Source organism: Halichoerus grypus, chromosome 4, assembly GCF_964656455.1.
Source record: "Halichoerus grypus chromosome 4, mHalGry1.hap1.1, whole genome shotgun sequence".
NCBI lineage: Eukaryota > Metazoa > Chordata > Mammalia > Carnivora > Phocidae > Halichoerus > Halichoerus grypus.
In genome coordinates, this window is record NC_135715.1 from 78309306 (window position 1) to 78323581 (window position 14276).

Genomic DNA, 14276 nt, shown 5'->3' on the forward strand with positions numbered 1-14276 from the left:
GCAAGCTCTTTATAAATGACTCTGGCAACCCTTCCCTCCGGCGGGGCCCGGGGTGGGCAGGCCACACCTTCTCCTTCTCCCAATTAGCCTAGGGGTCAGCTGGGGTTAAAGCTAAGGTCTCTGACTTCAACCATTCTTCACATTAAGCTGTTCTAGTTTTAGGTTTACCCACAAAGCAGAATCTATCAGTACAATCACAGAAGTCTTCTACAGAGAAGCACAACTTAAGATTCTTTCAGGTCCACCATCAGAATTCCAGTGTGTTTGTGACATACCCTAAATAGCCTACGGTCTAGTGTGTGTGAGGCTTTTGTCGTGAGGCACCTGAGGACATGGGGCCAGCTCTGCTCATTCTGAGACTCGTCTGCAGCACTTGTTGCAGGACCCCAGCAGGCACAGAGGGGCGGATGTCACACGGTCCTGAGCAGGGCGGGAACGCAAGTGTGGCTTTGTTTTAGGATGACAGGCATTGATACCGCCCACTGAAGCATCCGTGTACTTTCCTCCCAGGAGATGGCAGGCAGGGCTCTGAAGCAGACCGGCAGCCGGAGTATCGAAGCCGCTCTGGAGTACATCAGCAAGATGGGCTACCTGGACCCGAGGAACGAACAGATTGTGCGAGTCATTAAGCAGACCTCGCCAGGTGAGCTCAGACCTGCAGCACTGTGGGTGGTCGACAAACACAACTCCATTTGCAGCAAGGGAGGTCCAGTGTGGCCCCAGTCAGCACGTTACCTCTTGGCCGTTTGCCTCACTGCTCTTACCAGTGAGGTGGGCCTGCCCTGCTCTGCATTTGGGCCCTGTGAGGGGAGGCGGCAGGTGGCAGATCACGGGACTTACCTGGGTCCTGAAATAACCTGTGGTACTTTCCAGGGGGTGGCAGTTATATACATGTTTTGTTCTATGAAGATTGAAGAATTCACTGGATATTAAAGTTAGGCAACCCAGCAGAGTGAGATCTAAAATGTTCTTTTTACTCTCTTGGGCCTGTGAGGGAGTCTTTGAAAAGGGAGGTTTATTTCATTGACTTTTTTTTTTTTTAAAGATTTTATTTATTTATTTGACAGAGAGATAGGGAGAGCAGGAACACAAGCAGGGGGAGTGGGAGAGGGAGAAGCAGGCCTCCCGAGGAGCAGGGAGCCCAACATGGGACTTGATCCCAGGACCCTGGGATCATGACTTGAGCCGAAGGCAGATGCTTAACGACTGAGCCACCCAGGCGCCCCTTTCATTGACTTTAAAACGCACATTTTCTCACACTGTTGCCGCAGAGCAGGCTGACAGGCACCTCTCCGGGCTGGAGGCCATGGCACTGGCGCTAGGACAGCCCCTCGGTGTCCCCTGGGAAGGGCCAGAGGCACCAGCACCACATGCTCTGCCTCGCTGGCTATTGAATGTTTCTCTCTGAGGATGGAGCAGATGGGACAGTGTTTGCTACCTGAGGTCCCTGGGCATGATAAGAGACTTCAGGTATTTTAGCAAAAAGAGCTTTCCTTATTTTGTGAAAGATCTTTGTAAAACCCACTTCACCTATTGAGTGAGAAGTTGTATCTTTGTTGTTAAGAAGACACAGGCTCTTGTTTTCTTGTTGATGGAAGATCCTTAAATGACTGCCTGCTGGCTCTCCATGTCCAGATGCGTAGAGTCCCAGGGTCTGTCCTGGAGCACAGCTCCACAGGGAAACGCAGGCCCGTGTCTGTAAGGACTTCCTTCTATGTTTGCCTTTGACGTGTACTCGCTGATGCATCTTCTTAGCCCAGGAAAACAGTCCTTGTTTGGCTGTGCTTCTGCACTGGATGATGTCTGTAGAGGTTCTTGGCTGTGCCGGGTATCCCTGTGAGGGGCCTCGGGTGGGGCAGAGCCTTTGACCCAGAAGGTCACCCGTGTCAGAGGGCCTTCCACAGGGCCTTGGGTCATTGAAGAGCCTGTGCAGCAGTGTCAGCCCCGAGGACACCGCCAGCGAGAGGGGCCAGAGCCAACTGAGCAGGTTCCCCTCTAATGCCGCGTCCTCGTTCTTTCCTCTGCAGGAAAGGGCATCGCACCAGCCCCTGTGCCACGGAGGCCAAGCTTTGAAGGAACGGGCGACCCTTTCCCCCCCTACCATCAGATGAGTGGAGCCGCCTACGAGGGCAGCAACACGCTGGAGGAGGTGCCTCGTCAGTACATGGACTTTCTTTTCGCCGGAGGCACTCACGGCGTGCCTGGCAGCCATCAGCACCAGCCCAAAGGCTATGCTGCAAACATGGAGGCCGCAGGGTTGAACTTCCCGGTGGGCGGCCCTGGGGGCCAAGCCCTCCCACTGCAAGGCTCCCACTACAGGCCACACCTGCTGGTGCCTGGGGAGCCACTGGGCTATGGCATCCAGCGCAGCCCCTCCTTCCAAAACAAGGAGGCAGGAGCATATGCAAACCTTGCTGCCAAGGGCCCAGCCGTGCAGCCGGGGGCCGGCCACGCGTTTCCGCCCACGGGAGCGGCGACAGGGCTGTATGTGCCCCACCCACACCACAAACAGGCCCACCAGATGCACATGATGGGCTCCCGGGGCCAGGTGTTCACGAGCGACAGCCCCCCGCAGAGTCTGATCACACCCTCCAGAAACAGCCTCAATGTGGACCTGTATGACCTGAGCAGCCCTCCTGTCCAGCAGTGGCAGTCCTCTACCCTGTCCCGCCGTGACTCTCTTCAGAAGCCGGGCCTGGAGGCACCACCCCGCCAGCACGTGGCGTTCCTGCCCGAAGGCCCCGTCCCCAGCAGAACCAACTCCTTCAACAACCACCAGCAGCCAGTGGCCGTGCCCATCCGGGCAGGAGTGCCCAGCAAGACGGAGCCTTCCATGCCCTCCCCCAACACCATCACGGCTGTGACGGCCGCCCACATCCTGCACCCAGTGAAGAGCGTGAGAGTGATGCGGCCCGAGCCGCAGACGGCTGTGGGGCCCTCCCACCCGGCCTGGGTGCCAGCGCCCACCCCCGGGGTGGAGAGTCTGGACTCCAAGGACGAGCACCCTCTGCCCCTGGGGGGCGCCAGTGCGTACCCGCTGGATGTGGACTATGGCAGCCCAGACCTGAGGTGCCCGCCCCCACCGTACCCCAAGCACTTGTTGCTCCGGAGTAAGTCAGAGCAGTACGACGTGGACAGCCTGTGTGTGGGCATGGAGCAGAGCCTCCGAGGCGGCCAGGCTGCCGAGCCTGCCGAGAGGAATGACAAGAGCCACAAAAATGCCAAAGGGGAGAAAGTGGGGAAGGATAAAAAGCAGATTCAGACCTCTCCTGTTCCTGTTCGGAAAAACAGCAGAGATGAAGAGAAGAGGGAATCTCGCATCAAGAGCTACTCGCCGTATGCTTTTAAGTTCTTCATGGAGCAGCATGTGGAAAACGTCATAAAAACCTACCAGCAGAAGGTCAACCGGAGGTTGCAGCTGGAACAGGAAATGGCAAAAGTAATTTCTCATTATATTCTTATCATTTGGCCCTGGCTCTTTCCTAAATTGGTAGTGGGAATTACGGCAGAATTCCTTTTTTGTTTCTGCTTTATGCACCTTTATTACAAATGATTCGTCTCACAGGACGATGGTGCGGTTATAGGGCAAACACCTTGGAGAAGTGACAGATGTTTCAGGCTCCCTTGCCCCTTCTCCCTGACTCTGAGGGGAGCAGTGAGCACAGAGCAGGATGCAGCCAACAGTCAGATTACCAGATCGATTTTTATGGTGTGTCCTTATTTGTTAACAAAATTTTTCAAGTTTTACTGACTGGTGTTTAAACATTTTGAAAGAGTAGAAACAAAGTTTGAGGTTTTATAAATTGAAATTGTGGTATTTATAAAGAAAAATATATCTGGGAATGATCTGTTTATCCTTTAAGTTTATAATTAGCAAATAATATATACATATTTTTTAAAGATCTTATTTATTTATTTGCAAGAGAGACAGAACAAGCACAAGCAGTGGGAGGGGCAGAAGCTAGAGGGAGAGGGACAAGCAGCCTCCCCTCCGAGCAAGAAGCCTGATGCGGGGCTCAATCCCAGGACCCTGGGATCATGACCTGAGCTGAAGGCAGATACTTAACCAACTGAGCCACCTAGGCGCCCCAGCAAATAATATTTTAAATGTACATTAGTTGATACTAATCTGCTAGAGAAGGTAATTCATGAAATGATTTAAATTAAAATGTTACAGTAGGGGCGCCTGGGTGGCTCAGTTGGTTAAGCGACTGCCTTCGGCTCAGGTCATGATCCTGGAGTCCTGGGATCGAGTCCCACATCGGGCTCCCTGCTCAGCAGGGAGTCTGCTTCTCCCTCTGACCCTCCCCCCTCTCATGTGCTCTCTCTCTCATTCTCTCTCTCAAATAAATAAATAAAATCTTTAAAAAAATAAAAAAATAAAAAATAAAATAAAATAAAATGTTACAGTAAATTTAAATCACACAAAGCCAGTCATTTCAAATTCTAAAAACCAAATCTGTGCTCTCCCATTTTCATTGACTTTTCTTTGTTCCCATTTTCCCTGAGCTATTAAATTATTAGATTGTTCTTAGAGTTCTAGGAACTTTGTGGTTCCCCCCCCCTTTTTTTTTTTTTTACAGATTTTTATTTATAGAGGTTCCCTTTAGAGCCTAAAGTCACCTGTTTTGCCTTCCCTTTAGATTCCAGATTTGTGTCTACATAAACATATAAAGAACAAAACCAGTTGTTGTATTGCTTATAGTATACTGGACCCATTCAGTGTTCTTATTTCTATAAATTAAGTTAGGACCCTTACGTCTCCCGCCCCACCTATTTCCTACCACGGGCTCCTCTAACGTGACTTCCTTGTTTTCCTTCTCCACAGGCTGGACTCTGTGAAGCTGAGCAGGAACAGATGAGGAAGATCCTCTACCAGAAGGAATCTAATTACAACAGGCTGAAGAGGGCCAAAATGGACAAGTCCATGTTTGTGAAAATCAAAACCCTGGGGATTGGTGCCTTTGGAGAAGTGTGCCTTGCTTGTAAGGTGGACACTCATGCCCTATATGCCATGAAGACCCTGAGGAAGAAGGATGTCCTGAACCGAAATCAGGTGGCCCACGTCAAGGCCGAAAGGGACATCCTGGCCGAGGCGGACAACGAGTGGGTGGTCAAACTCTACTACTCCTTCCAAGACAAGGACAGCCTGTACTTTGTGATGGACTACATCCCAGGGGGCGACATGATGAGCCTGCTGATCCGGATGGAGGTCTTCCCTGAGCACCTGGCCCGGTTCTACATCGCAGAGTTGACTCTGGCCATTGAGAGTGTCCACAAGATGGGCTTCATCCACCGAGACATCAAGCCAGACAACATTTTGATAGATCTTGATGGTCACATCAAACTGACAGACTTTGGCCTCTGCACTGGGTTCAGGTGGACTCACAATTCCAAATACTACCAGAAAGGTATTGTATAGACATGCCATGGCCACCTTCTACATCTAGACAGAGCTGAACCATCTAAGGCAGCTCCTTCCCATCCAGGTGGCTCTGGATCATTTTGAAATTATCTGTTTTCCATTATTTTATAATTTGGCATGACATCCTTTTCTCCCTGAAACAGTACTATGATGTGTGAAAAAAAAAAAGGTTTTTTTTTTAAATTAATGGATTCAAGTTTTACTATAGTATTTTTAGGACAATAGGCTATGGGGTGTCATGGGACTTTGGTTGGGAACCATCACTCTGCCCTTATAAAATGAGCCTTAAAAAATAAGTCTCACAACCTCCCAAGTGTCCTCTCTTCTAGCTAATGTGAATCTATAGGTATCTGTAAGTACAGGTACAGGTTAACTCCATCGTCTATAGTTTTGCTGGCCATTATGTTACTTGTGACTCAGTTTCTTGACATTGTTATTTTAATACCATGGCTCAGGCTTCTTTTTTTTTTTTTAAGATTTTTTTTTTTTTTAAGTGATCTCTACACCCATTGTGGGGCTTGAACTCACAACCCCGAGATCAAAAGTTGCACGTTCTATTGACTGAGCCTCATGCTTCTATTTTTTAACTCAAAACTAACCCTAAATCATTTAATCCATTCCCATTTTCTGGCATTAGAGTCACTTTTGTTTATATTTTTTAAATCCTCTCATGCTTTTCCATGTTGATCTTGAAACATGTCTTGTCAAACAGGTAGTAGACTTTGGCCAGAGTGCTATGCCTGATACCCCCACAGTTACCTGAGCTTTTTTCCCTGTGCATCACACTGTCACCCCACACCGCTCCCAGCTCCTGTCATTGCTTTATCCATCATTCTTAGTGTTTGTGTTACCTCATGACTTGAGTCTCAGACCCAGGAATCATGGGCCACCCCTACAGAGCAGTTGGGAAGGATTCTTTCTCATAACATGTCAGGAGCTGAACTGAATTACTTTCCCCTTTGAAGTTGTGGATTTGTTGCATCGTTGAATAGTGGAAATACACTTTGTTTTTATTCTCTTCTTTCCCTGCCCCTGATTCCTGGGTGAAAGGGAGCCACATCAGACAGGACAGCATGGAGCCCAGCGACCTGTGGGACGACGTGTCTAATTGTCGATGTGGAGACAGGCTGAAGACCCTGGAGCAGAGAGCCAGGAAGCAGCACCAGAGGTGTCTGGCACACTCCCTGGTTGGGACCCCAAATTACATCGCGCCGGAAGTGCTCCTCCGAAAAGGTGCGTGCTTCCGGCCACAGCCAGCTGCGCAGCTGGCGGCCATCTTGACTTCAAACCTTTGGGGCCAGATGACCCCTCAGAGTCTCTCCAGCTCCAGCTTTCCAAGACTCTGAATGTTCTCATTGTATTTTTGTACTCGTGGAAGCCCGAGAGGAAATTATTTCCCTAACAAACAAGCCTCCAGCATATCTCTCATCTGTTTTGCAGCTGCCCTTGCTTCTGGGGTGAAAGAGGACACACACACACCATTAGACCTGTCTCACTAGCTCCTCCTTTGGCTGGGCTAGATTGGGCATAGGGTGTGAGCTTTCTGTGTAGAACCCAAGAGAATCTCGCCACAACTGGTTTTGACAGAAACAACTCTGAGGGCACAGGGACACTCGTCAGTCTGCCTAAGCCATACATGTTCAGGCTCCTAGCTGCTTGCAGCATATCCAGCTGGTTAGGAAGTATGACAGAATACAAATATTATTTCCCTCCCGTTCTCCCCTGTTAGTCCAGAAGTGCTGGAAGGTGAGATGTGGGGACAGTGGTATGCATAAAATTAAAAGTGTTCAGTAAAATTGGTCTGTGCGGATGTTCTCTCAAATACGCATTTGACTACAAGAGAAACCTTACAGTGAGTGTGGGGCTCATAGCAACAGTGCAGTAAATCCAGAGATTGGTGGTCTGTCTTTTCACATATGCTGTTTCAAGTCTTTCAAGTCTGATCAAGTCACTTTCCTTTGTTAGCTGTGGAAATCCAAGGCAAATCACTTAACCGCTCAGAGCCACAGGCCTAACAGTAACTACCTTGAGAGGTGGTTTCGAATATCGGCCTCGCTGCCCTGGAAAGGTGTCATTCTCTCCTTCCTCTCCCAGTGGGAGGTGGGAGGTGTCTCCAGCACCCTGACATGTGCCACAGTCCCAGAACGAGGGGTTGGAGTTACCCTTCGGCCTCCAGTGCCAGGCCAGCTTGGGAGGAGGTGGGGTGAGGGGAGAACAGAGAGAGCAGATACTGCTGGCGGGTCTTAAGGCCCAGTTCATGCTTAGCAGGCATCAGGTGACATCAAGACTGGAGCATGGCTGGGACTGGGCTGCAGAGCTCTGAAGGAAAAGTGGGAGAAAATAGAAGAAAAATGGACCTGTCCCACCGCCTCGGTGAGGCTGGCCCTGTCTGACCAAGCCACACGGTGCCCTGCTTCAGCTCCTGCGTCTTGGGAGCTCCATGAGCACGTCACACTGTGTCTTATTAGACAGTTGTTTCCTTTGCCAAAGGGCCCCCTTTCCCCTCCTCTTCTCCATATTCCTCAACTTCTTCCAAAACTGACTCGGCAGGTCTCCCCAGGAAGTCCTCGCTGACAGGTGTAGCGCTTTCTGTTTTCCAGTTAGTCCTATTTTAATCAATGTCTTTGTGTGTTCTTTAAGAACTTAAAATCCTGGTTAGTAGCGTTACTAAGAGTAACAATAGGCTTTTAAAGTTAGAAAGTCTTACTACAAAAGCATCCTGTGTTTGTCACAGACTAATGTAGAAAATAAGAGAATACACGACGACTGGCGCCGGCCTGGCAGGTGCCCCACGCAGCCTTCTATACTGAGCCACACGCGCAAGGAGGTGCATTTTATGTAGGTTGGTTTTCTTTTACGTAACATGTATGCTGCTTGAACATGCTTTCCCCCTTAACAGTCAGTTAGCATTTGAGGATTTCATAAAATTCTTCTCTGAGAAGAATACATGCCTGTGTTGGAACTGAGTGAGACTTTGTCTTTCAGGATACACTCAGCTCTGTGACTGGTGGAGTGTTGGCGTGATTCTCTTCGAGATGCTGGTGGGGCAGCCACCCTTTTTGGCCCCTACTCCCACAGAAACCCAGCTGAAGGTAGGAATTAACTAGCCCATGCATCTGCTTGCTGCAAACACACGTGGTTGTCTGATGAACCCATGAATCTCTGGTCGGCATTTGATCTTTCATTCTGAGTAGCGTCGGAGTGTCAGTTGTATATTTTTAAAGTATTATTATTATGACCTATAGAAAAAGTTTTATTTTAATAAGTAAACCCACAAAGTTAGACCTGTGTTTTGATGTATATGTATATCTGAAGTTTTACTTGAACCATTGGCCATCCGCCATCTTGAACCATGAGCGGTGAGAAGCAGTAAAGGGGCGCTGTACATCTGGTCTCTGCTGCCACATGCCTACCTTGCAAAAAACACCGAGAACTTTATGAACTAGACCTAAAGAAATCAGTTATTTCTTTGGATGTTATACTACATTATACACTATCTACATTACTGTTTGCAGATTATCAGCTCTGTGGTCGGGCTAGTTGTACATATTTCTAATATCAATTGGAAATAAATAATTACTCTCAATCATTTAATGCTAAATAATTAGTTTTAGAATGAGAGAATGATAGCCATTATTCTCTGAAATAAATGATTTGATTACTTAAGAAGGACTGAATAGAGAATCTGATGAAATCTTTGGAACTTCTTTGAACAGTGCACTTAACCACCAACATAGGTGTTTACTAACAATTCTATGAAGTACTCATATGTCCCAGAGTCCATGTTAGACCCTAAATTAATAATCCCTTATTTAGAAAAACTCTAAATGAAGGCTTAGTTTTCATTCACTCTGGTAACAGTAAAAATGGAATTTGACATTATCTGTATCCTAATTGAATTGCTGAACCATTCTCTAATTTGCCTGCATGATAATAACCCAATGTTTTTATTGTGATAAAATTTACCATTTTAACCATTTTTAAGTTTACAGTTCAGTGGCATTGAGTGCATTCACAGTGTTGTACAACTGTAACCATTACCTATTTTCAGATATTTTTATCATCCCAAACAGAAACTGTACCCATTAAGCAATAACTCCCCATTCCTCCCTCCACCAGACTCTGTAACCTCTCTCCGACTTTCTCTGTGAAGTTGCCTAGTCTAGAGCCCTCATGAAAGTGTAATACCATATTTGTCCTTTCATGACTGGCTTATTTGACTTAGCATAATGTCTTTGAGGTCCATCCATGCTGTAGCACCTGTCAGAATGTCCTTCCTTTTTAAGGCTGAAGAATATTCCAGTGTATGTGTACAGCACATTTATTTATCCATCATCTGGTGATGGTCACTTGGGCTTTTTCTACCTTTTGGAGTGAACATGAGTACGTATACAAGTATCTGTTTGAGTTCCTGCTTTCATTTTTGAGGTTATATACCCAGAAGTGGGATGGCCAGATCATATGGTCATTCTATGTTTAACTTTTTGAGGAACCACCAAACTGTTGGCCCCAGTGGCTGCATGATTTTTCATTCCCATCATCCATGCACGAGGGGTCCAGTTTCTTCACATGCTCATCAACACTTATTTTACTTGTTGTTATTTTAATAGAAGTCATCCTAGTGGGTGTGAGGTGGTATCTCATTGTGGTTTTGATTTGTATTTCCTGATGATAGTGATTGAGCCTCTCTTCGTGTGCTTATTGGGCATTTGTACATCTTTGGAGAATGCCTGTTCCAGTCTTTAGCCCTTTTTTAATCAGGTTGTTTTTGTTGTTGAATTGTAGAATGTATTCTGGATGTTAATCTCTGATCCGATACATGTTTTGCAAATATATTCTTCCATTCTGGGGGTTACCTTTCCATTCTGTTAATAGTGTCCTTTGGTGCACAAAAGTTTTAAATTTTGATGAAGCCCATTATATATATTTTTTGTTGTGTTGCCTGTGCTTTTGGTATCCAAGAAATCATTTTCGAATCCAATGTCATGAAGATTTTTCCCTTTGTTTTCTTCTGTGACTTTTACAGTTTTAGCTTTACTAAAACAACTACTCAAGTTCAAACCAGCCCTCCCACCCATATGCCCACCTGCCTGCATGCCTTACCAATGCCCTGTCACCCCAGCCTGTAGCCTGATAGTTTGGCCTTGCTTTATTCTAAGTATAAATAATAGAGAGTCCCTTAGGTTTTCTCTTCATAGTAGTTGCTTTTCGTGACAAATGTATTTACTGAATATCCCGATGGCTGGTCTGTGCAGTTGACCGTCACGAACATAGGCCGAGGCCATAGGGTCCATCACCTTTATTCTTCTCTGTGAGGTTGTCTTTTTTTTTTTTTTTAAACAAAACCCCAGTTGACCATCTCTTGGCCATAATAAGTACTGAATGAGAACCATGATGGTTCAATAGAAATCTGTTGCCATAAGCTAAAGAAATGACTCACAGATGAGCGGCCATTTCATTTTTATGGAAATCACACAATTCTTTTGCTAAACTGTATTTCTGATAGTCTCTTTTGGTCTGTTTGGCTTCATTACCCCCTGCCTCAGGCTGTGAGCCCCCTACTAAACCGCGCCGGCCTTTGATGGCTGCTCAGCTCTGCAACTGCTGCTCCTAGATCTAGTCTAACTGTTCTCCCGTCGTGGAAGTAAAATTATTTAAAAGCCGGGCGCCTGGGTGGCTCAGATGGTTAAGCGTCTGCCTTCGGCTCAGGTCATGATCCCGGGGTCCCGGGATCGAGTCCCGCATCGGGCTCCCTGCTAGGCAGGGAGCCTGCTTCTCCCTCTGCCTCTGCCTCTCTCTCTCTCTCTCTCTCTCTGACTCTCATGAATAAATAAAAAAAAAAAAAAAAAAATTATTTAAAAGCCACGTCATCACACACTATCTCAGAACTGCCCTAAATGGGCCTTAAAATGTGAAAAGAAAGGAAAACTTTGGTTCTGTTGTCTCTTCAGGTGATAAACTGGGAGAACACGCTCCACATTCCAGCCCAGGTCAAGCTGAGCCCCGAGGCCCGGGACCTCATCACCAAGCTGTGCTGCGCTGCCGACCACCGGCTGGGGAGGAATGGGGCCGACGACCTGAAGGCCCATCCGTTCTTTGGGGCCATTGACTTCTCGAGTGACATCCGGAAGCAGCCGGCCCCCTACATCCCCAAGATCAGCCACCCCATGGACACCTCAAATTTTGACCCCGTAGATGAAGAAAGCCCTTGGAACGATGCTAGTGAAGACAGCACTAAGGCCTGGGACACACTCACCTCTCCAAATAACAAACACCCTGAGCACGCATTTTATGAATTCACTTTCCGAAGGTTCTTTGATGACAATGGCTATCCCTTTAGGTGCCCAAAGCCTTCAGGAGCAGATGCTTCACAGGCTGAGGACTCTGATTTGGAAAACTCTGATATGGTGGATCAGACTGAAGGTTGCCAGCCAGTGTACGTGTAGACAGTGACTCGCCATCCCCGACACTCTGCTTCTTCAGAGGTCCAGGGGGCCCAGAGCCGGTTTCCTAACAGGCCTGATGGAGAGTCGAGGTCAGCTTTGTTCAAGTTAGTCCGTTGGTTACTTCACTTGAACTTCTGGTCTTCACCAAAAACCCCCAAAACAAACAAACAAGCTTTTTAAAAAAGGACTCAAGTCTAGCAGATTCTGGTTGATGGGAGTGGGGGGCAGGTGTCAACATTGCTTTGAATTGGAATTGGCTTTTGAGGACCTTCACTGCATTAAGACCATATTTTTAAAAATTTAGTACAGTTTAGAAAGAGCACTTATTTTGTTTATAGCCATTTTTCTTACTAAATTATAGGGATTAACTTTGACAAATCATGCTGCTGTTATTTTCTACATTTGTATTTTATCCATAGCACTTATTCACGTTTAGGAAAAGACATAAAAACTGAAGAACATGTGATAAGAAATCTCTGTGCAATAATGTGTAAAAAAAAAAAAAAAGATAACACTGTTCTGTTATTACTGATACCATTTTATTCACACAATGGTTTTTGTTTTATATTTTTTCCCACATTTCAAAATTGTGATATAATGTTAAAAGCTGCTTTTTTTTTTTTTTTTGCTTTTTGCATATGATAGTATACTAGAAAGTGTGAGCAAGGTGATTATGTGGGTGTGATTTCAGATGTCTGGTGTGTAGAGTACTGCATGAGCAGGGTTTTTCTATTATAAAATTACCATATCTTGCCATTCACAGCAGGTTCTGTGAATATGTTTTTACTGAGTATCTTTAAATGAGATGTTCTAGACAGTTTGCTGATAACGTATCGTGTGGGTGACTTCTTCGCTATGATTGTATCCCTTAGTGTTTTGTTAAAGAAATGCAGATGTGTAACTGAGAAGTGATTTTTGTGTGTGTGTCTTGGGTATGATTGGATTCTTTGGGGGGTAAACTTAAACATTTGTCATATACTAAACTCGTATACATCAAAAGGGATTAATTTAGCTATGCCAAAAAATTTAAGTTGCTCGTGGAACTCAGTCCATCCCGCTCGTCGGTACCCTGTCGCTGGCCTAGCTGATATGTGGAACCCAGCGTCCGCACCACCGGGCAGTCTGCCCGACGCCGTTCCTGCTGTCCGCGCAGACAGCGGAGGTGTTCTTCCCATGATGAAATCTAATGCTCTCCTGTTCTTTTTTTTTTTTTTTGGTGTGCTGTGAAGTATCAGTCTTAACTTGGTTTTAAAAACACACTTTTCTAATCTTTGTAAAACAGCAAGGATTATTCAAAGTGACATTGGAATAAAAAAATAATTAAGCCATACGTAGTTTCTTAGAGGTGTAGATGTATATATAACTACATAGATAAACACACAAAATATTCCTTATTTCAAATTAGTATGATTCCTATTTAAAGTGATTTATATCTGAGTAAAAAGTTAAATTCTTTTTTGCTTTTTAAAAATCTGACGCGTCATATTTTTCATTATATTATTCCACATATTTTTCCTTGAATTTTTTAGCATAATGTATCCATTATTTAGTATATATCTAGGCAACAACACTTAGAAGTTTATCAATGTCTAAACTAAGAAAAAAAACAAAAAACAAAAAAAAACAATTCCTTGTGTACTGGTTTACATTTGTATGAATGGCAAATTCTGAAGTCTGCTGTGCTTGTATCGTGACTGTCAGTATTTCTGCTATTTTATAGTAACGCCCCGTTATTTACAGCGCTCTGACATACTTTCATGTGGTAGGTTCTTTCTCAGGAACTCGATTTAACTATTATTTATTGATATATCATTGCCTTTGAAAAGCTTCTACTGGCACAATTTATTATTAAAAGTTTGAATCCAAATCCCTTGGTGTCATGTCGTCCTGGAATTTGTAATTTCCTGCTTGTATCAGTGTGTTTCTCAGGGATCCGAATGCAGCCAGGACTGCCACCTGCTGATGGAAGGCACTATCACGAGAGGGAAGGGAGAGAAGCCTCCCCAGACAGGGTTCTGGCTCAGGGACAAAGGGTCAGGTGTGGGAAAAATGGGTTTTCAAGTTATACACAGAAAGTCCAGGGCAGGGTGTGGTTCTGTGACCTAGCTTCTCTTCCATAAGCCGGTGACAAAATACACCTCACTACGATCGTCAGGTGTGGGATATCAAATACGTATGGTAGGTGATAAAATAAATCCTGATCAGGAGCTGATTCCCCCCGTGTGAGATGCTTAAACTGAGAGGACCACTGTAACACCCTGACCTCTGGGGCGTTAACGCATGTGGGGCGCCCGGGTGGCTCAGTCAGTTGAGCATCTGCCTTCGGCTCAGCTCATGATCCTGGAGTCCCACGATCGAGCCCCTCATCAGGCTTCCTGCTCAGCGGGGAGTTTGCTTCCTCTCCC

The 14276-nt window shown here is 46.0% G+C and overlaps 1 protein-coding gene across 3 annotated transcripts in view; it reads left to right on the forward strand.

Moving 5' to 3' along the window:
• The window catches only part of LATS2 (large tumor suppressor kinase 2), a 72954-nt gene extending 59216 nt beyond the window's left edge, over window positions 1-13738 (forward strand). For 2 of the 3 annotated variants that reach the window (XM_036106626.2, XM_078070586.1), the window contains 6 exons: window positions 511-643; window positions 2028-3439; window positions 4829-5411; window positions 6476-6658; window positions 8411-8517; window positions 11377-13738. In XM_036106626.2, coding sequence (XP_035962519.1) covers window positions 511-643; window positions 2028-3439; window positions 4829-5411; window positions 6476-6658; window positions 8411-8517; window positions 11377-11871 — 2913 coding nt within the window. In that variant the 3' untranslated portion in view covers window positions 11872-13738. The remainder of the gene's footprint in view (window positions 1-510; window positions 644-2027; window positions 3440-4828; window positions 5412-6475; window positions 6659-8410; window positions 8518-11376) is intronic. The other variant, XM_078070587.1, reaches the window with a different exon arrangement.
• Window positions 13739-14276: the final 538 nt, after the last annotated feature.